This window comes from Alligator sinensis, unplaced genomic scaffold (assembly GCF_000455745.1).
Source record: "Alligator sinensis unplaced genomic scaffold, ASM45574v1 scaffold746_1, whole genome shotgun sequence".
In the NCBI taxonomy this organism is placed as follows: domain Eukaryota; kingdom Metazoa; phylum Chordata; order Crocodylia; family Alligatoridae; genus Alligator; species Alligator sinensis.
Window position 1 is genome coordinate 2339489 of NW_005841959.1, and position 23351 is coordinate 2362839.

Below are 23351 nucleotides of genomic sequence, written 5' to 3' on the forward strand. Positions count from 1 at the left end.
AAAACTCCTACTCTGCAGTGCGTCCTTGACTAATCACCTGAGTTCATTGAAATCAGCTTTCCTAAAGTCCAGCACTTTCACCCTACTAGTTACCTTACCCACTTGACGTCTTATGATGAATTCTATTATTTGGTGATCACTGTCCCCCAGGTGACCACCGATCTGTAGGTCCCCTACCATGTCATCCCCTGTTGCCAATACCAGGTCCAGTAAGGCATTCCCCCTACTGGGACCGTGTACCTCCTGCGTCAGGTGGAGGTCCTGTACACAGGATAGGAACCTGCATGAACGGTGGGACTTTGCTGTCTGCGTCTCCCAGTAGATGTCTGGGTAGTTTAGGTCCCCCATGACTACCGCCTCCTTAGTTTTTATGGTCTCCGAGAGCTGCCTCAGGAGCCCCAAATCTAGCTCTTCCCCTTGGTGTGGGGGTCTGTAGCAGACCCCTACCACCATATCCCTTTCTCCTTGACCCCCATGTAACCTAACCCACAATCCTTCTACTTTCTCCTCCTTCAATTCTATCTTGATAAGGGTCGATGTATATTGCTCATTGACATAGAGCGCAACCCCTCCTCCTTTCTTTCCCACTCTGTCCTTTCTGTACAGTTTATAACCCTCAATATGTACCGCCCAGTCATGGGAAGAATCCCACCAGGTTTTTGTTAGCCCTACTAAGTTGTAGGTGTTTTCTGCAAGCAGGCTTGCTAGTTCATCCTGCTCCTGGCTGGCAGTAGACAAAGTCAAATTTGCTTCTACCACACAAACACACACCTTGAATAAGGCAAAACCTGAACCATCACTAAGATTTCTTTTGCTGTGGAGTGTAAGTGGGTTGTCTAACTTGCCCTCTCTTGCAAGAGGGTTTGGTTCCCAAGGAGCTCCTCAACAAGTCCTCCCAAATAAAAAATAGTCTTTAACTACCAAACAAGCAACCAAAGAAACAAACAAAACAAAATCCTTTTGCTCTGTCTGGGGCACTACAAGTGGAGCTCTTTGGCTCTCATCCCAGCGCAACAGCCTGGCCCCTCCATACAACAAGCTGTTCAGCTGACAGCCTGCTTTCTTCCTTCCTTTCCTCCTCAGTTATTGAGCTCCAGTATGCTGTAGTGTGAGCTTACTCAGAAGCAGACCTTCAGGCATTCGTTGATGTCTTCACTGAGGCATACAAGAAAATGGGACTGACGCTTAACATTCAGAAGATTATGGTCCTCCAACAACAAGTTCCTAATGAACAGTTCACAGATCCAGTAAACCAGATGCACGGTGAGACTCTGGAGAACACTGAGTATTTCCCATACCTCGGAAGCCATTTCTTGCAGGAGGCGAGAAATCAATGAAGAAATCCAACATCACCTCTAATGTGCAACTTGAACCTTTGGACACCCGAAGAAACATGTGTTTGAAGACTGCAACACTAGATCTGAAACCAAGCTCATGGTTTATCAAGAAGTCATGATCTCCACCTTGCTGTACAGAACTGAGATACAAACAACATACAGGAGATGTCTAAAGTTGTTGGACAAGTACCATCAATGCTGTCTGTGGAAGATCTTTCAAATCCAATGGGAAGACAGATGCACCAATGCTAGCATCCTCCTGCAAGCAAACACCACAGGTATTGAGGTGATTGTCCAACATCCACTTTGTTGGGCTGGCCATGTCATCCAGATGTCTGACTCCAGACTCCCAAAGCAAGTTTTATTCGCCCAGTTCAGCCAAGGCATATGTTCAAGAGGAAGGTAGAGAAAGCTCTTCAGGGATGTCCTTAGGCCAAATTAAAAAAAATCAATCGTGTCATGAGAGACTATTACCCAGGACCACCCCAAATGGAAGAAGAGTCTGCTGAAGGGATCTCAGTAATTTGAAACCTCATGACAACAACAGGAGATAGAAACGTGGAAGTGGCAGAAACAGTGTGTTGTTGACCAAATCAAGAATCCAGCTCCACCCATCCCACATGAAGACACATGTCCAAGCTTCAGTAGAGTTTCAATCCCAAATAGGCCTCATCAGCCACCTTCAGACACACAAGTAAGACAATCATGAAAGACAATCATCCTCAACTGCAAGGGATTGCCAAAGAAAACTTTTCTGAAAGCTTTGAAAAGCATCTAGGGGGACATTCACAAATGCCCTATAGCTGGGCTCTCTCAAAAGGGCTGACTATTCCTTCTTAAAGGGACAGACCACCCTGTTTCATGGAGATAACTATTTTCCTGTTATGGATGCAATGTGAATTTACACTGTGGCATTTCTTGGATCCTTTTACAGTTGCATCAAATACAGCTGAGAAATTTGAAATTACTCAAATTCAGTAAGAGAAAAAAAGTTACAAAAAGTATAGCATTTGTTCATTTGTTTGTTTTCAAATGAATGTTATCCATAAATACAGGAGAATATAATATACAGAGAAAATATAATAATTTTATATAGACAATATAATTTTATATATACACCTCCCTTTCACATTTATGGATAGATTAAACTGTGTCATCATCCCATGCGCAAGGAATAGAAGGGTTCGCTCAACATTGCAGCATATTTCTGATTTAATTGTGATTTGAAGGCCTGGCACATCATATAACCTGTTTTACAAGTCTATGATTCTGGGTAAGAGCAAGAATGGGGTTGTGACTATCCCCTGCACAATCATGCATGTGGTGTTGGGCATAAGCAAAATTATTCATTAGAGAAAAATACTGATACCTGTTTTAAAACACTTAGAACAGAATTCTGTTAACCTTTGTGTGCCTAAATTGTAGTATTCTAGCAGTGTACCTGGCACTTACCCTTGAACTGCAGAGAAATAAGAGTGCATACACAGATTGATAATGTGCAGTAGGCTATGAACTGGTTAGGGATACATATGTGTACCTGAGCATAAGTGAGCATAAGTCCTGGGAAAGACGGGGAGCAGAGGGTCCTCACACATTTTAACCCCAGTAACTAAGTGGTTAGAACACTTACCCAGGAAGTGGCAGACCCAGATTTTAGGTCCCCCTCACCCAGAGAACATTTGAATCTGCATCTATCTGGCTTCTGCCAAAGGTCAGGCATTATCCATGTCCTCTTTCCTGTACTCCATTATAACGTGTTCTTTTACATTCAACAGTCATTGGGTAAAATGGAGGAAGAGAAATGAAGTGGAGAAGTTTCTCCCCATTGAGAGTAAAAGTCTGGGCTAGAATCTAGGGCCCTCTTGCATCCTTGGCAAAACTGAGCCACACCTGCTTTGGTTTGTTCTCTTCTTTCTGAACCCACATATCTGCCTCCATCTCTTGGATGCACAGGTCTGTCTGGCCAGAATCCAGCAGGAAAACTTTCAAATATGAAATAGGATTCTGTCCCATATGCCTAGCAATGCAATAATTCATTTTATGTCCCATATACAAACTGTGATCAAAATAATTTAATAAAAAGTATAGGTTTGTGTTTTCAGTAACTTTTTTTTTAAAGTACCATTTGGAGGAGATAAAAGATGTCACTGGAGGTATTCCAAACTACACAGAAATCTCACTTTCTCCTGGGATATATCAAGGTATTTCAGTAGCAAGTATAATTGAAAGTTAGCAAGTAAGTTTACCTTCATTAAAAGCTTCTAGTTTCAAAGTTTAAAACCTTTGCTAAGTGACCACAAAATGGTATGTTGCAGTTCTTCTAAGAATCTTTTCCTTCGGGACAAAGGATCTGTTTCTGGAAATCCTTATATATGTACATTTTTTGTCAATATGATGCACATGAATGTTTGTGGGCAATGTGGTACATTTATTCCTAAACAATGCTGTTAAAAGTTTGGCCTTGATTTTTAAAATTTCCTCATACTGTATTACTACGCCTGTTTTTATCCACTCTAAAAAACAACAGGAAATTTGCTCTAATGTTTTTTTTTTCCTCCTAATTATACTAAAACTTGTTATGATATCACTTTCCTTCAAGTAAGCCTTATGAAAATATATTATCTGGGAAAATATAGGAAATGTTCCCAAAACCATTATGTGGGAAAGGTAGGGGAATGATTACACCAAAAAATAATCAAATTATAATTAAGCACCATTGCTAGCATGTAAAAGGAGAATGAGGTGAACTGAACATGCAAACAGAGGAAGGACTTGCACACTAATGATATGCCTACCAGCCAAGTCTAAGTAAACTAACCAGGTTGTGATGTTTATTAGAAATGAACTGAAAGTGGCTGGCACAATGCAGATTTGTATAAAGTGTATTCAGCTTTTATTTTCTAGATAGCCATCAAGTAACCAGCTTTATTTGTGTCTATGCTTTGTTTGGGGAGGCGGTGGGGAGATGGGGGGAGAATCAGGGAAAGCTGTAGTGAGAAGAATAATTCACTAATCCTCTCATGTCATCACTGTGTTGTCTCATCCTCTGAAGTGTAAGTTAGGAAGACAGATGTATAATCTGGGAAGGTTTCCAGGTCCTTTTCTAAATAAGACACTCAGCACTGGCTGCATTAAAAATGTTTTTTTTTTTGTTTGTCATAATGCCATCTGCAACAGTGAAGATGAAATATAAGTACAGATTGGATGCTGAACAGCTCAGGCAGAGAACAGAGGTCTGGGAAGGAAAAGGGGGAGGAAGGAGAAGGCTCTTTTGATTTTCCCCCACCTGCCTCCTCCACGCCACAACCCAACCCCTGCCAAACACAGCCTCAGCCACTTTCTTATATTCTACTATAATAAAATGAATTTCTAGAGCCTTGTGGACAGACTGGCTCTCCCATGTGTAAATATTTTTCCACTAATTCAGATAAAGGCAACAATGTGTAATGGTAAAAGCTAAGAACCCCTACTTTGTTGCATGCCTGGCACTGCTGCAATTTTATCTGTTCCTCAACTTACCCTTATGTAGGATATAAATACTCTGCAACTGGTAGTTGTTTAGAGGTTAAATTTATTAATATAGCAAAGTGGGTTTAGACAACCAGAGGAAAGGCACTATAGAAGTGTTGAGTATGATTATGTAACTCAAGTTTGCCTAGGTGAGTTGTCCCTCTTTAACATGATTGACAGTGATTCAAGCTTGTGATAAGTTCAGCTGTTTTCTGAAATTGTGCAAATTTTCCCCACTCCTTAATATTTTGCTTGTGGTGTCAGTTTTATTGCATCACCATTTCATTGGTTTCTTAATTAGTTTCTTTTCAACTCCGATATATCCCTGTAGTACACTGTGGTTGGTGAAATGTATTTGGGCTGCATAATAATGCTAGGGGGATATTAGGAACGACAATATGGCCTCTAGCACTTTGCTTCTGGCTATCTTTGTCTATAAGGAGCAAAAGGATAGTGCAGTTCTGCCCCTAGGACATGGATAAAAGAATGATGCCAACACATATTCTTGATGATGAAATCTACATCAGCTTTGGAGATATTATTCAAACTGTGCCTTTTTTTCTTCCAAATTCAGTGCACAGTCTTTTTGTACATGTGTGTGATGAGCTCATGTGAAGAGATGCACATTCTGTGCCTAAACAGGGGCAGAAATAAATTAATGTTTCCTGGTTTTAGAAAGTCGGTTACCATGTTAGTGAACACAGGTTAAAACAACATCTGTTCCTAAAATCTTTACAACTTTCAAAGGCATTTTAAAATCTTTTGAATACCATAAAAATCAGTGTAGAAATTCTATGTAGAATTGACTTCACCAAGTTCTGGATTACACTCATAGTACATACACACTTTCTTGTTTTAATTCTTTTCAGTAATCCTTTAAGTTGCAATAAATTAAAACAACACAGTTAAACTTAAATTTTTGGGGAATATTTTTTGCCTGACAGAAAACAAACAAACAGTCAATGTGCAGTTCTTCGTGTATTTTTGGTCCACAGTTATAATGCAGGAAGCCACTTCTGAGTAGCTTTAAATGATGTACTTTTGTTCCACATGATCATTTAACAATAGTATTTGGGGCTTAAAGGCTTGGATGTTATGCCATACACTGAAACGCTTCTTTATTCTTCTAGTAGGCTGACACAAAAGGGGTTACAAAAACATCTAGCATTGTTTCATGCTTCTCCAAAGTCCTTGCTTAGGACATAAAACTGGGTAAGTCTAAAAGACTGGAAAACTGCCTAGTGTGATGTATTAGTTGTTACTCAACCACTTGGCTTATTCTTTGTTCACTTTTCAGCTTTCTTTAGCTTCTGTTTTAATACTGAGTTTAGGCAAATGAATACACATATATAAGTATGTACAGTATATATAGAAATATAGCGGAGAGGGACCTAAGTGAGAAGAAGCTGGAAGAAGAATATGCATATGACCGAAGCCAGTAGAGCACTGGGATCCACAACAGTGACCCCATTTAGATGGGACAAGCGAAGGAAGAAGGAGGCAAATGAATGCACAGCTATTTAAAAAACAAACAAACATGGAATCGACAGTTCTTCATATCCCAAAACTAAAGGCATGATCTGAAATGGCAAAACTAAGTCCCAAATGTTGCAAATAAATGTGCTTATTGAATACTGTTGATATTTCATGCAAACCCCTGGTTGATTCAACACTAAGTTTGTGCCTGCACTGTGATCACTTCTTTAACTGCAGTATAGCATGGACATACTCAAGCTAACTCCAAAATAGCTAGCTCAAGAACTGGTGGCAGCCAGTGTGGGCACGTATGTGGGAAAGTGAATGGTGGTTATTCTTATAGGGTGAGCAGCAGAATATAAAACAACTGAGGTGCAAATCATTTAGGTCATTTATGTTATATTGCTTATATAGCAACCGGAACATTAAAATAAATGGCCAACCAATACAGAGTTTGAGGCACAATTATAACATGCCCTCTCTTATCTACCCTTTTAAAAGTAAAGGAGGGTGAACTCCCTGAGTAGCCTTGGAGGACACAGCAAGGTGCAGTTCAATGTGACAGAGGGATGGGGATAACCATACTGAGGCCTGCATTTAAAAGGAAACTATGAAGTCACTTGGCTAACTGAGGATAAAATAAGCTTTTCTGGCTGCCACTGCTGTCTTGGAATCCAGAGCAGTGATAAGCTTAGTAACACTGTGAGATTGCAAGTCTCTTTGAAACTAGGTAGGCAGATGCTCTTAGCTGAGGGAACAGCCATAATCTTTGCCAGTTCCTCAACATGCATACAGCTGCCAAGAAGCATCATGTCCATCTAAACCAGTTTGAAACGAAGCCAGCTGGCATTCCTCCTCATCCCTGTCTTTGCCAGAGCTGAGAAGAGCAGGAAAGTAGTTCTGACTGGGCTTGATGAATGAGAGATGTAGAACAGAGCACTGGCATATTGATAAAACAGTATAGTTTCATAATATCACCTAGTGAATTAGCATATTCAGAACAATATCAGTGATGGGGCTGAAATCCATGGGATTCCACATGTAAGAGCCCTAAAGGAGCAAAAAGAAAATGGCCAAAACTTTCATGGGTCTCCCATGAAAAAGGAGAAATTCCATCTCCCCTTACCAAGCCCTATACTCAAGGCACCACCTGAGCAGAGGCTCCAAATGTTGTTTTTAGATCTAATAGCATGAGTAAAGGTAAGTGAAAAAATAGATAAAAATGATGTGTCACTTGTGTCATACCCTAAATCCAGACTGTTAGTGCCTTATCCACACATTCGGAGAAGAAAGAACAAAAAAGCTGATATACAGAAAGACTGAGGTCACAATTCTGTTTCCCTTCGTGTGCCCAACTGGGACTCTAGAGCCTAGGTCTCCCAACTTTCTGGCTGTTGGGGCTAAAACAAAGAAGGATAGTGCTCTTTCCACTCCTCCTCCATGGGTTTTTGCCAGCAGATTTTTGTGACTTATGTTCACCCAGGGTTAAATTCTGGATCTGTTTGTATACCCTGCCTGGCTGCTACAAAGCCCACTGTGCCTGCTCGGTAGCTGAGTGCACTTTCACATGTCCACTCTGCATTGGAAATAGGATTGTAAACTGTTTGTAAGTTTACAAAAGTGCCACTTGCACAGCTGAAAACTACCCTTTGGGTGCATATAGGGGAATACGATCCTGCCCACAGTGTATTAGTAATGTAAGTCAGACTTTAGTCACTAAGACAGTTTGGCTCTTTTTTTATGTCAGAACCTGATTTCCTTCCCAGCCCAAATTCCAAGTACATAAAAATAGCAAATGAAAAAGAAAGATAATACATAACAAAATGTGTATCTCATGAGTAATCACTTCTGAATCTATTTTCCTTCAAATGCGTCTTTCACTCCGTTTGTGTATCTAACATATAGAGGAAAAACTTAACAGGGTCATTTTGGATTAGGAGATATTACCAATTAGAACTTCAATTCCATAGACTTAAAATGGAGAGTACTTGTGAAATGTGTAAACTCTATGCGAATAAAGCAGAGTTCACTATAGGCTCCAATCCTTACACCAGCTGTGTTCTGTATGGATCTTCCATGGATAGGTGGCAGGGTTGGTCCCCTTATGTCTGTAAGTGGCCATAAGCATGGGGCAATGAATGTGCAAAGGGTAATACAAGTGGCAGCTGTTCAAAATAGTTTTAGACTGTAAAAAAAAAGGGTATTTAAATTCAAATTCTCCAAGAATTTTCCAGCACTCAGTTAAAGAAGCTGGGGTTCTGGAATGCACAATGTAGTTTGCACAGAGAGAACCCAAAAGGGCAATCAGACATAGTGAGCCAAATGTTAATGAACTTCATCATAAATAACAATGTAAAGAAGTTACTTACGCCTGTCGGTCCCTGTACATCTTGTTAACTTTTTCCCACTGGAAATTAAGCTGACTCAGCTTTTCCTGTATCTTTCCAGCTTCCCCAGGTGTGGCACTTTGCAAAGCTGATGTCTTCTTGCTGCGAATAACCTCAATCTGACCCGAGAACCTCCCCAGGCTGTCTTTAACATTCTGCAACATCAAGATTTTAGAATAGAAAAATAAAACATCAGCTGTTGTTGAAGAGAAAAAGAAGGGGGGAAAACAGTATAAGAAGCAATAGCCTTGACAATGATAACAATCCTACAATGCTTCAGCAGTAATGACTGAAGCATAAGTCATTTTCCTGGGGAATTAATAACTAACTGAGGAGAGCTGATGGCTTGAGGTGAAGCAGAGGACCATTAACCTCAGCCAGTCATTAATTCCCCAGGAAATAGCCTGTGCCAAGGTTATTGCTACCTTAACCCAGTTCCTTTTAAGGAAAAAGAACAAACCCCCATTTTACTGAAACTGCATGTTTGTTCAAAAATACCACTTGGTAAAGCAAGTTCACTATGAAGTGGTTCTGAGAATTAACCACTCATTGTCTGGAGTGACCTTTAACAATGCATCTGTTTGGGGTCTTCTTCAGTGTCTGAGGTGTGGAGTTCAGTACACATGCCATATTTCTCAGTGAAACAGCATGAAATAATTAGTACATCAAATGTCACTAGGATTGCATTCTGCTGGATGTGCCATCGACATTCCTGACAGACCTAGCCCTTCCAGTTGAGACCTCTTTGCCATATAATTTAATAGTCTTATTTCTGACAATGCTTAGTTAGCTACAATGCACTCAGCAACTGTAGTGTTGTGCATTGGGGGATTGTGAAGGAAAACAGTGGGTGTGTTTTCCTGACCCTTAAAATTTTATTTAAGTATTTGAATACCCAAACACTGTCACTTCTCATGAAATTATCAATCCAGTCACTCCACTCAGTCCTGTGAAATAGAATTATGCAGGCTGACTATAAAGTAATAAAAAATAATAATGGGTCTGTCCATTCTGCTTTCATCCATGAATGCAAAAGCATTGCAATGTATTCAGCTTCAAAACACCCAGTGTCCTTTCATCCCTACAGTCCACTTCAGTCCTTTCCACCTTTGAAGTTTAATTCTGTAGGTGCTGCTCTTCTCATGAAGGTTCGTCTTTCCTCACACTGCACAAGGTATTCCATATCTACTTTGTATACAGGCATTTGTATACAGGACTTTGTATACAGGTCTTGTTGGTAGCTGCCTGTAACTTTGCCTTTTAAGCTACCCTCCTAGTAGCATACCACCTAGAAGAAAACTGCTGGAACTGTTGACTGCAACCCATGCTAAAAAAGAAGGTCCAGCAGAACCTGGACTTTGCAGATCTCAACGTCTGACTGTGGGGTTTTGGGAATAGGAACAAGAAATGCTATGGTATTTCTTTCATCCAAGTTGTATCTTCATATTGATATTCACAATCAGTTCAACTGGTCAAAATTCCATTCCTGCCTCATTGTGGGTTCTGAGTAAATTCCGGGATGCCTAGAAATGTCTCCTTCAGTTTACCTCTCAAGATTTTTAAAGTATTCCTGACAACTATGTCTTTCTCAGCCTATCCAGTGTCTCAACAGGAAATCCAAAGGGGACCACATCCAGACATTACAAGAAGATAAACCTAAAATGACTGTAAGAAGTAAAAAAATAATCAAAACCTATGCAACTAACTCGTTAAACAAATCCAATAACTCCTAAAGTTAAGGGTCCACAGGTCATTCAGGACTAAGTGTGATGGAGTTAAGATGGTGGGAGATAACAGGGGAGCCTCCTTAAATTAGGCATATTTTTCCCTTGACAGGACCTTTTCAAATCTGGAAGAGCCACATATCTACAAAAAGAAACTGAGTAAGGACAGGATTTTTTTTTTCAATTTCTCAGGAGTATCAAAAAAGCACCTGCTGTCAGGGAAGGACATAATTAACATTTAGGAACCAGAATCTGGATATCTCCTCCCTTCCCAGTCATATGCTTGAAAAAGTACTAAACACTGATAATGAAGGAACTGAACCATTCAGTGGATGGGAGCTCAAACTCCTCCCTTTCTGCTATGTCCTTTTCTTTTAATAATTATAATAAATGAATTGGTTGCAAAATCTGAGGCAGAACTAAAGATGACAAGTAATATGTCTACTGACTTCAGCATAAATATATAAAGTTTACAAAAACTCTTTGTAGATTAATACAAAATGAACATGAATACATTCCTCAAGCAGAGTTCCTTGACTTTCAACACTAGATACCAAGTGGCAAATATTTTTTTCTACTAAATAATGGAAAAGAGGTTATAGGTGATTACTTTCCAGCATAAAGTTATATGTTCGGGGGGGGGGGGGGGGTGTAGAAGTGGGGGGGGGGGGGGGGGGGATATGTACACATCTTAGGAGAGAACATATGCTGAAATAAGCGCCTACTTTGTACACTTGTCACTTCTTCACAAGAGTCCTATTACACCATCTTCAGCAATGTTAGATGGAAAAAAGTATAAAGCAAATGCTTTCTGAAAGCCATTTTAGATATAAATTCTGCAGACTTTTCCCATGTAGGTCATGCACTACTCTTTCTAATGGAGGTCATCTACCAGGCTGTAGTGCCATGAAGCACATATGTTCCTTCTTGTGGTGCTGTATTTTTTGGTTTTCCGATTTTCCTGCGGAATAGTTCTATTTCAAGGAACCTAGCTGAAACTGATCGTACTGTTTCTGTCAGACTGTTGCCTGAAACAATGGTCTCTCACATTTCAGAGCTTCCTCCAACAAAATGACAAGGAGACCTGTAACTATGAAAGGAACCTTCAGCCACCAATGCTTATTCAAGTAAAATTCCCATTGAATTTCTCAATGCCCAAGGACAGCATGTTGAATACATAGGGAATAATGGAGTTCTGGAAGTTGTTGGATAAATGACTTTACCAATCTGTGTCTACTCTGGATGGCTTCACCACTCAGCATCCCCTTTCTTTTATTCCTCTCTGATGAATTTGATAAACATGACAATCTATAAAGGCATAGCAGGAGTTTATATAGTGTAAACAGTTGTCCCCAAAATACTCAGCCAACACTTCCAAAGAGCCTTCAGACCATATACCATATTTTATCATATACTCCCCCCGCCCCAAAATAAAACAAGCACCTTGCTTTTGGAAGGAAGAACATAGGAAAAAAAAAGATTTTTTCCATAATCATGGTTGACTGTGTAACATAGAGTAAGCCACATGGCAATGCTGATATACCTGATGTGGAAGGCTGCCAGAGCGCATCAATTTTCATGCTCCAGCAGACTTGATTAATCTGCTCTGATGTGCTGGATTTCCAGCGTGTCAAAGCAGGCTCCCCACATGTGTGTAGCAGCCTAGAGTGCCCAGGAAGTGTGGCATCCCAGGGGACAGTCTGGGTAAGACAGCAGAAACTTTCAGGTATGGTAGCCCAGCAGCAAGGCTAGGCACCAGACCATTTCAAAGGTAGATGCAAGACTGTTACTTCCTTACTGTAAATAGCTCTTTATATAAGTTCCTGTAAATAATAAAGTGTTGCTTCCACACCACAAGTTTCATAAAGATCCTGCAGACTGCATGCAGCAGCTCAGTCATCCTCAGCCAGCTCAGCTCATTGGCTTTTCAGCCAAAAGCTACTGCCTCACCAGTGGCTGAGAGGTAAGGGAGTTAACACTGGAAACAGCCCCAGAGGGAAGTGGCAGCGACCTTCGTAGCCACGAGTCATAGTGTCTGCTTTCCCCATTCCACCCTGTTTCCATTCCAGTGAAGAAACATCAGCTTCCCTCTTTAAGAAATGCATTCCAATTTTGGAGGGCTAGTTTTTGGGAAAAAAACTGTGTGGTATGCAAGTAGAGCTGATATACCAAAGACCCTTGAGACAAAACGTGTAATTCCTGATGTTGATTCAAACAGCAGCCTAGAAATGAAAGTCTCCACTCATTCCATTACTAATTATAGGATCTAATCATTCATTAATATTTTCCCAATTCTATGAAAACATTTGTATCAGCATGTATGCTGGAAATATTGTATGAAAATGTATTACTAGGGCATACAAATATGGACTTTTTCCTATCAGCAGACTCATCTATTTTTCTGCATTCTTTCTTACTCCCACTGCCTCAACAGGCCATTCTTAATTGCTCAACCATGTTCCTAGTTTTGTTCTTAAGTTCATAGAATCATACAGTAAGGCCGAAAGGAGCCTTCATAGGTTATCTAGCCCAATCCCCTGCTGAGGCAGGATCGTACCTACATAAACTACCCTATACAAATCCCTTGTCTAACCTCTTAGCACAATTACAAAGTCAACCCTGATACAATACCAGATATAAAACCCTAACCTGCCACAGGTAAAGCAGGGGGACCATAGCAGCCAACATTCTGCTTCTGTACAAGTCATTAATATATCATCAAGGTACCCTAGGAAGAGGGCTACACCACCCACCCCCACTACAGAGGAAGGCAAAAGAACCCAACAGTCATACTAATCTGACCAAGTGGTAAAATTCCTTTTTGACCCTAAATATGGTGATTAGCCTGACTCTGAGTGGAGGGGCAAGATCCTCTAAGCCAGGAACCTCTGCTTTTAAGTCTCAGCAGGAGCACTGGCATACCCCAGTCAAAATATCAATCCTTGGTTTCAGCCAACACCCAATGCCTCTGAGCAAAGCATAAAAAAAAAAACTGTGACACATATAACGGAAATGGGGGGATGAGGGGAGAATTCCCTCCCAACCCCATGCAGCAAACATCAAAGCCCAGAAGCATGGGAAATATCCATAGCAGAACATAGGCATAGCTACACCTAGATCATTCCAAATCAGTGGCAGTCCAAATTCTTCTTGAACAACTACAGTGGCAGAGAGTCCACCACTTCTGTAGGCAGTCTATTTCACCACTTCACTGCTCTAACTGTGGAGAGGTTTTTCCTGATATCTAGTCTAAATCTACTTTTCTGCCTTCTCAAGGCATTGGTCTGCATCCCATTCTCTGCAGCCAGAGAGAACACGTGTTTTCCATCTTCTTTGAGGGAATAGCAATATTTGAAGATTGCTGCCATTCCCCCTGTTTAGTGCCTTTTCTGCTGAACATACCTAGCTCCTTCAGCCTTTCCTCTTATGACTTGCCTTCCAAGCTCTTTATCATTTTTATTGTCTGCGTCTGGACCCTCTTAAACTTCTCCATGTCCTTTTTAAAATATGGAGCCCAAACCTACCTTAGCCTAAGTACAGAGCTGAAAGCTGATGAGAAGGAGAGGCAGATGATTCTTCACTCAGCTTAATCTATGAACACTTCTTTGGTTGCTCAACTCTTTGTTCCAACATGATTTTTGTGGGTGAGCAGGATTATGAGGAAGGAAAGAGAACTGGAGAGTTCTGGAGTAAGCATAAAATAATTGCGCAAAGCTCAGCAGAAAACAATCTTCCTTTAGCATAAATAAATCTCCTTCAACCCCCTGGCTAGAACTCGGTTAACGTGTCAGAAGAATTCGTGTACCACCTTCCTCTCTCATACAGCAGAACTAACATCATTATATTTGGAGGTCACTGCATTTCAGTCCCCGGAAGGCGAAGAAAACAGTACAATTAACATGAATGGACAGTTTTATGGTACTTCTTTCATTGCTTTCCCATGAAACCAATAAAGAATGCCTGGGAAATTTCCCCTCTCCAAGATCATTTCATTACTGCAGAATACTGTAGGAAGTACATGCTGAATATTAATGCTTGCATTTTTTTTATTCTTTCCTTTTCTCAGGCAGGCTGTACACTGCTTTTTCTAGTGGATGGCAACTTCCAGACTGTATGCCATGAATCACTTACATTCTTTGTGGTGGTGAGTATTTTTTTTGTTTTGCTTTATTCCATTTGGAGGTATCACTGAAAAATCTGCCCTCAGAAATTATATATACAATATTTATCCATGCAGTTCTCCTTTCTCCTGACACCCAGCAAAAAAGTTTAAGTGAATGAGTCTCAGATAGGCAGCTTTGTAAAGTAAAGGGGGAAAAGTGAAATTGCATATTATTGAGCTCTCCAAAGAGCTAAGCAATCACATTTTGACAAAATAAGATAAAATATCTTTTCATCTGTCAGCTACAATCAGATAAAAGACTAATTGTACTTGTTCAATGTCCTTCAGCTGACATAAACTGAAGGATATGCATCTCATAAATAAAAGTCAACATAGTATACAAAGAGCTAAATGGAGGGGTGTGGTCCTGCAAACTCTTGCTCATGTGAATAATCCCTACCCAAACAAGCATTTCTACTGAAGTCAATAAAACACTCTAATGATAAAGGATTTAAGGCACTGACTCCTAAATCCATCTCCTGCCCAGAGAAAGAAAAACCAAGAGGGTTTTGGGTTTTTTTAAAAATAGTTTAAAGCAAACCGAAATACAAACAACAGCTTTTTTTTAAATTAGGAAGGAGTTTAGATCAATCAAGAAAAATGCATGAATAAAATATACTACCTTATGAGCCATAGTCATGGGCCAGGTCTCCACTGTACTGGAACCATGCACAAAATGAGGTGATGGTACCCACCCCAAAAAGTTTCGTATCTAAATATAAGACAAGGGCCAACAGATGGAGATAAACAGGTGACATACTATAGGGAAGAATGAGGCATTATTGGTCAGAATGATAAACAGTGGTGTCAACACACCAGTAGATTAATTTTCATTGTTTTGTAGATAGCATGTGAAAAGAGAGTTTTTAAAAATGGTTTTGAAAGATACTTCAAATGATTTTGACCAAAGCTACTTGTTTGACAACCTAAGTTGGTGATGTATGCTGACTATGAGGTAACTATCAGAGGTAGAGCTAAACCATGAATTGTGCAGACAAGTGGCTTATGCTTGATGTGACAGAGGAGAACCAGCAGAGCTGGAAAGTGTGGAGTGGCATTGTTATGAGAGAGAGGAAAAACAATCTTTGCAGGAACATTCTGAATGAATGGGAACAGAAATGTGTGAACAGGATTGCACTACTTATACAGGAAATGTTCAGGGACTGTTTTAGATCTTGAGGATTTAACATTTACATTTTATCCTAACTAAAAGGAAGGATGAAATTCTAAATATTCATGTACATATTTACATACAATTCTGTTAAGAAAACAAGCACTACAAATCTTTACAAAGGTTGAATTAAGTTTGACTCTTCTTCCTTTCCCCTTCCCCTGACTTCCAGCCCAGCTTCCCTGTCCAACCAATTCAACCACCCCATTCCCTCAACTCCCTTTCCCAAATAGTCCCAACTTCCCTCTCTCCCTACTCATAGTTAATCTCTCTCCTCCAGTCCTAATCACAACAAACTCATTCTCCAAACCTATTTCTTTCCCTTCCCTCTGGTTTACCTACTGTTCCATCTTAATTAATTTTGGGTGATCTTCTCCTCCTCACCTGCTAAATCCCTGTAAAATGTCAGTGAGAACATATGACAGATGCCCTACTCTCAGTTTCAATGCTGGGCTCAGGTTTTGCCCAGAGAAGCTGTTACAGTGAAAATCCATCCAAATTAGCCCTAGGCAACAACATACTCAGTGTCTCTGTTTGGGATTGGTGCATGAAATGTTTGGGGCTGAGAGGCCTGAGCAGGCTTCATCAATTAATTTTTAATTTTTATTACAGACTAAGTAAGTCTGTACTAAGCATGTGCAAAATGTGAATTTTCTTGAACCAAATTTGTGTGTACTTTTCACTGGGATAGCTGAAGATATTCCTGGCACAAAAGCTATCCCCCTATCAAATTCTAATTATTCATGGGGACTAGACAAAAATGTATTTGTCATTCTTAGAAATGGCTTAAACATTTTGAGAGATTATTTTCTAAAGAATACAAAGAATCACTGCTGAGCCCACAGTCAGCATAGAAACTTTCAGTCCAAATGATAGCAGTTTAGTAAAGGCATAGACAATTGCACGTAGTTTTAAAATGGAAAGCACCAGACAGCATTAACAGTTCCTCTTCTTCCACTCTGCCTCATCTCAAAATATTGTGGTATGAGTTCCACAGGTGAACCACACCAAAACAGTTTCCTTGTATAAGTTATAAATAAGTTTTTTTTAATTTGGTTGATTATCCACTGGCTGTAGTATTAATACAAAAAATAGGAGTCCCTAAAAGGATATTTTCTAATGACCTTCTCTATACTATTCATTCTTATATACAACTATTGTGCCACCTATTATTCTTCATGTCTGTAAGTAACTCTAACAATCTTACAATTTTGTCCTGTAGAAATATTCTGATTCTTTCACAATTTCTAATGCCCTTTTCTGAATCTTTTCTACATTTCCTTAAACTGAAAAAATACACATTATTCAAAGAATGACTGTATTAGTGGTCTGGGGCATAGTTTTACAATATTTTCACTATTATTTTCTAAATTCCTCTTAAAAAAAGAAACACTATTTCCTTTGTGGACCACAGCTGAACAGCATAAAACTCATCAAAATTTCTATATAATTTATTTCTCTTACTGTGCATTGAACTACACTAGTCTCATACCATCATGTTGCCAACTGTCTAGTTTGTGAAGGCCCAACTGTTTATCCAGCCCTTTCCCTTAAGCTATTTTGGCAAATTTTGCAGAGATCATCTCACTGTCTACTCTATTTTCCAAGTAATTAGGAAATACATTAAAAAAAACACTTCTCTTAATATTGATACTTGGGCCTACTGTTAGTCTCTTTCCACCGACAAAATTTAATCAAGTTAAGTGCTGAACAATTAGGATATTCAGAATATGACTGCTGTGTGTGGAAGATGTAAAGGGGCAACAAGATTAGCCGTGCCCCCTAATCTTTAAATTGTGAAAAAACCCAAATCTCTTGAAGACTGAAGTAACATTAGGGTTACCATATTTCCAATTTCAAAAAAGAAGACACCTGTGGGGGGGAGGGGGTATCTGATTGTGGGGGCCAGTGTTATACCCCATGTCCCCCAGCCTTGCCAGTGCCCCTCATTCCTGACTTGCAACCACTTTCCCACCTCCCAACCCTGGTGGCTGGTGTTCCTCACTCTTGACCTGCAGCTCCCTGCTCTCCCCTGGTGCCCCTCACTCCTGACCTGCAACCCCCTGCTCCCCTAGTCCTGCCAGTGCCCCTCACTCCCAACCCACAGCCCATTGCTTCCCAGCGTTGCTGGTGCCCCCACTTCTGACCCACAGCCCCTGCTCTCCCCCAGCCCTTCTGCTTAAGCAGCTTGCTTGCAGACACAAACACCTTCCAGCAGCTGCCGGGGCCTGCATGGAGAGAATATGATCTCCTGATAGTGGCTCCACTTCCCCAATGCCCCGAGCCCCAAGCAGAAGCGAAATCCCCTACATTTGGTTGCATTTAAAAAAAACCGCCTGGACGAAGGACAAGGGGCCAAAAAAGAGGAAAAGTCCAGGAAAACCCAGGACATATGGTAACCCTAAGTAACATTATCTCGAATATAACCAACAGTGTACACCACTAATCAGAATGTTCAAGATTGGAAGCCCATTTTAGACACTCCAGCCCATGCTAAAGCCCCCTTTCCATGTTCAGATAAAGGCATGATGGGATCTAATGTGTGATCTACACAATCACACCTCCTACCATATCACATATGCATGGCACAAGGTGTGATTGCAGGATTGTGCATTAGATTCCATTGCCTCTTATGGCTGGGGCAAGGGCTCCCCCCTGCACTGGCAAGAAGCAAGCTCCCATAGCTGGGAACACTCATAGTTGCAAGACTCCCAGATCTGACTAGGCCTGGTGTACCCCTGTGGCTGGGAGCCCTATCAGCTGATGAGGATGCCAGCCCAAGGAGAGACCCTGCTACACATACAAATTAAAGCTTGATAGCAACCAGTTATAAAGTCACTACACATTTTTGAGGTCTAACTTTATAGCTGGTTGGAGCTTTTTATCATGTGATAGCTATTTTGCACATGTAGCTGGTCTCAAGGTAATTGCACAATTAACTAGTTAATTATACAATACCTATAATGTGTAGAGGAGGCCTAAGACAACTAGATAAATGACCTAATTTTCAAAGGTCTGAAACTTAAATGGTTTCATTAGGCCTAGCAGCAGCTCTATATTCTCAATGCTTTCTGAAAAAAGGGCTAACTTATTTAAACATCTATATAAATGTGGCTACTTTGGTCTTTCCAGTCTGAACAATTTGATTTTTATCATTTATAAAATGATTGGTTGGATCCCATCATGCGTTTATCTGAACATGGAAAGAGGGCCTTAGCATGGGCTGGAGTGTCTAAAATGGGCTTCCAATCTTGAACATTCTGATTAGTGGTGTACACTGTTGGTTACATTCAGGATAATGTTACTTAGGGTTACCATATGTCTTGGGTTTTCCTAGACATTTCCTCTTTTTTGGCCCCTTGTCCTTTGTCTAGGCAGGTTTTTTAAAATGCAACCAAATGTATAAAGATATCAAAATTATAACACTTAAAAATTAAAGTTTTAGGATTTTCATCTTATTTAGAACATAGATGCCTCCTATATGCATTTTTTTTCTTCATTTCATGAAATTCACAAATGGATAGGGGAAAAAAGATCGTGCATCTCTGTACATGTGTACACAACTCCCTTCCATTTTCTAAGTTGAAGAAAACAGCTTCAAACTGTTTTAGATACTGAAAGTGCCTTGGGAGATTTTGTAACCTGGTTAACAAAAGTGCTCACAATTTCATTTCCAAGAATAAAAAGGATTAGAGAAACCCATTAGTAGCTGAAGTGACAGCAGCCTTTGGGGAGTGGAGCCATTTCATTGCTCTTGAAAAAGAGAAATCAGAGCACTAGAGACTCAAACTCCAGTTCATTTTCACCATCTGGAATTTGTCTTTATCTGACAGCTGAGGACAACACTCTGTACAAATTCAATTCTACAGCCATTTCTGTACCAACCAGCTACCAAGCACTGCATTACTGACAGATCAAGTTGGGAAGTGTATTCTATCACACTGACTTCCAAGTTGTGGTTAATTAGGTTTTTGCTGATCTACAGCAGAAAACCATTTTAAACTTCATGTTTAGTATTTCTTCATTCTGAATTTTTTGATACTTGCCTGGGATCACTTGATATGATCCAGATGTGACTTTCATTTACAAAATGCAAATATATTTTTGGCAAACAAAATATATGTTGGATGATGCATTGTCCTTACATGAATAGCAAATCTGTAATTATATCTCGCAGTTTTTGTACTGACATCATCATCGGCAGCAGCACAGCTTGGGCTGTTCATGAATTGCAGGAAAAATTCCACAACATAATTACAGTTTTAAAATTTGTGCTGAAACTATGAATGATAATATTTGTTAGGGATGATTTTTTTTGAAGCAGTGTATTTAAAAAGGATTAAGAAAGCAGCCTGGCTGTGAGAATGATAGGTGCAGTGTGATTACAGTATATTTGGCTCAGACAGAAATGAGCTACAGTTGAAAGGCTGGGTAAAACAGTTTCCAAATATATTTATAAAATATGAAGAAGGGACCAAAATGATCTCACACGGAATGGAAGACAAGAGGGAGAGGGACAATCACAGAGTTAAAGAAAAGTAATAATGAGAAGAAAGACAAACCAAATTAAAATGTTATATTAGGCCAGTGACACTCAGTCCTAATGGCTTAGGTGTCAGAGGAGAGGACTATTAATCAAAATGATATACAGTACCATATATACACTCCAAATGAAGTACCGCAAACATGGAACCAACAAACTGACCAATCCCACAAAAAAGCAACCACCAAAAATCCTTACAGCACCTTAAAAACACGGATATAAATAGTGGAGTTGCTACACAATTAGGTCGTATGTAGACAAAATAGGGGCCCTAAATTGAAGCAGTGAATTTTTAAAAACACCACTTCAATTTAGGGCCCTTTAAACCCCCATGTCACACACACACTCGAACTTACCTGCCTCTCTGGTGGCGGGGAGGGGAAGGGAGGGTGAGCTGCCAGCGGGCAGAGCAGTCCCTCAGCTGCAGGGGTGGAGCTGGTGCTTTCCTCCATGGCAGCAACAATCCTCCCCACCCCTCCACCAGTGGCACCCACCCACAAGCACCCAGCTCAGGCAGTCCTGGGGGGGGCACTGCAGCCGCAGAGGGAAGTACCGGGCCCCAGTGCAGTTCAGGCAGGCAGGCAGGCTCCAGGGGAAAAAAAGAAGATCAGTCTTGTTGCTTTTTTTGCGTGAAGCCTGCATTCTCAGGCTGCTGCCAGGTTGCCTGCAGAGCTTCCTGCAGAGCCCCTGAGCTGTACAAAGCCTGGTACTTCACTCTGCAGTTGTAGCACAGCAAACTAAAACTCCTCAGAGCAGTTTTAGTTTGCTGTACCCTAAGTCATTTAAGGTGGATTATGCCACAAAATTTGCTACAGCGCCTGGAATTACTGCGCAATACACCACCAATTTGTGCAAACAGCACCATTAAAGCAGTGCAAAAGCACTTAACCCACTTTAAAGTGTCATGCACACATGCCCCTCATTTCATCAACACACAGCCTTAATGTTTGCAGGAAAGACATACCAATGAATGTAGGGGGGAAAAAAAAGAAAAAGAAAACCTTTGGTAACATTTTTTCAAAAGTATATAGGGGATAAATTGAAGAGCCACTTGTGGCTCAAGATATGCAGCTTGAGGATCACTCAACCAAGCAATAATACTTTAGATAATTATAGGCTCCTGATTCTGCAAACACTGATGCATATTAGAAAATTCTCTGTCAAAGAACCACAATGATTCCATTGACACCACTTCAGAAGAAAAATATCAAATAGTCTTCTCAACAGTGTGAAAGAACCAAAGAGAGTGAAGGAAGCCATGCAAGGCATGGAATCTTGGTTTATAGAATCAGTTGCAGAAAGAAACCTCCAAAAAGAAACTTTTTTATTTCAAAGTTAAAATATTTTTTAATTAAAATATTACTGAGTATTATGAAAGAATCCTGTTTAAACGACAACTTCTCCATAGATACGGATACAAAAAATAGAGTGGACATATTGCTCAGATTAAAAAAATAAATAAACCCTTTAACATGGAAAATGTTATCTCACTTTTGCTTATAATTAAATATATATCTGTTTAATAATTTAAGATACAGATATGTATACTATCTATTTAGCCACCTATATGCCTTAATTTAATATGAATATCATACAAATAATCTATTCTCCTCTTTCACTATGTGTAACCCAATTACAGTAAATGTACTGTTGATAATTTGTTAAAAATTTCCTTGTGCTTCCTCCCTAAAACAGTCTATTTTCTCTTTCTATTTGGTCTTACAGTGAAATCATAATGGGTAATTTTCTGGCATTGCAACCTATGGAATGATGGCTGAGAGTTCATAAACACAGTGTTGTTAATAAAATGCAAGAATCTGTGAGGGACTAAGCCCCTATGGAAATATATTTATTCATTAATTATAGTGAGAACCAGGAAAACCACAAGTGTTTGTATTATTTCCTTTTTTTTTTCCTGATATGAAAGTCTCTCGGTAATCTTAATTTTCACCTAAAACTCTAATCCTTCTGTGTGTAAACTGTGATTTCTAATGCAATCTATAGTTGTTCTGCTATGAAAGCAAATGTTAATATTTTAATTATTTGTTAACCATTGATAAATGTACAAAATCCAGCATACATAGTTTCTACAGCTGAAAAATCTTGTACTCCAAAGGATATAATGGAAAAGTAGAGACTGTTGCATTCATGAGATTAAATCCGAGTATCTTGCTTTCTTCTTTAAATCCTTCCATGTTGTGGCAGGGCACTGATAGTGAGCAGGTTGTGGTAGGGAAGGCCAAGTGAGCTTCTAGAAGCACCTGAGCCTGGCAGGGTGAGTGATCCCACAGGGACAGGCACTCTTTGTGAAGCACCTGAGCTGGGAATGGGGACCTGAATCCCTGAAAGGCATGCATGAAGCTTAGACCTGACCCGAGGGACCCGACTGGTTCATGCTGAGGCCAGGACCCAGAGAGGGATCAAAAGGGCCAGGGGTCCACCATGAAGGACACCCTCAGAGCAAAGAAGCTCAGGGTCCCAACTGTCTGAGATGGGGCCAGGGCCTAAGGGGGAGCCAAAGGTCCCAGAGAGGGGGCCACAGCTAATGGGCAAAGGGAACAGCTCAATTTAGCTTCCTGGGATGTCATTTGCAAGGCTTGGGCCACAGTGTAGGGGTGGAACAGAGCTGCAGATCTCCCCCTAAACATGGGGGTTCAAAATGGGCAGCCTCCCACCTGAGTAATATCCTATTACTATTACATTAAGGCATGGCAGGAGAATGGGGTGGGTAGCTGACCCGTAGACAGGAGGCAGGCCGGTACTAGCACCAGGAGTGAAAGCCTGCCCCATCACACATGTAATAGAACTTAGACTAATGAAAATATTACTTCTGAGTATCATTATCAGCAAAACTATCAAATGTACTCATTAAGCCTTTATAGTTTAAGATATGATAGAGATTAGGACCATAATTATCCTGCATTTCAGAAATCCAAGAACGTTTTGTCATTTTGAATTCTTTCTGCTATAAATAGGCAGAGTGTAAGACTTATCATTTACATCAACTATTAAAAATAAATTCTTTACTGTCCTTGGTTCTT

At 40.2% G+C, this 23351-nt stretch overlaps 1 protein-coding gene across 7 annotated transcripts in view; it reads right to left on the reverse strand.

Annotated features, from left to right (window-relative positions):
- Positions 1-23351, reverse strand: part of DMD (dystrophin) — a 1961037-nt gene that overhangs the window by 994421 nt on the left and 943265 nt on the right. For all 7 annotated transcript variants that reach the window (XM_025200207.1, XM_014518487.2, XM_025200208.1 and 4 more), the window contains one exon: positions 8693-8865. In XM_025200207.1, coding sequence (XP_025055992.1) covers positions 8693-8865 — 173 coding nt within the window. The remainder of the gene's footprint in view (positions 1-8692; positions 8866-23351) is intronic.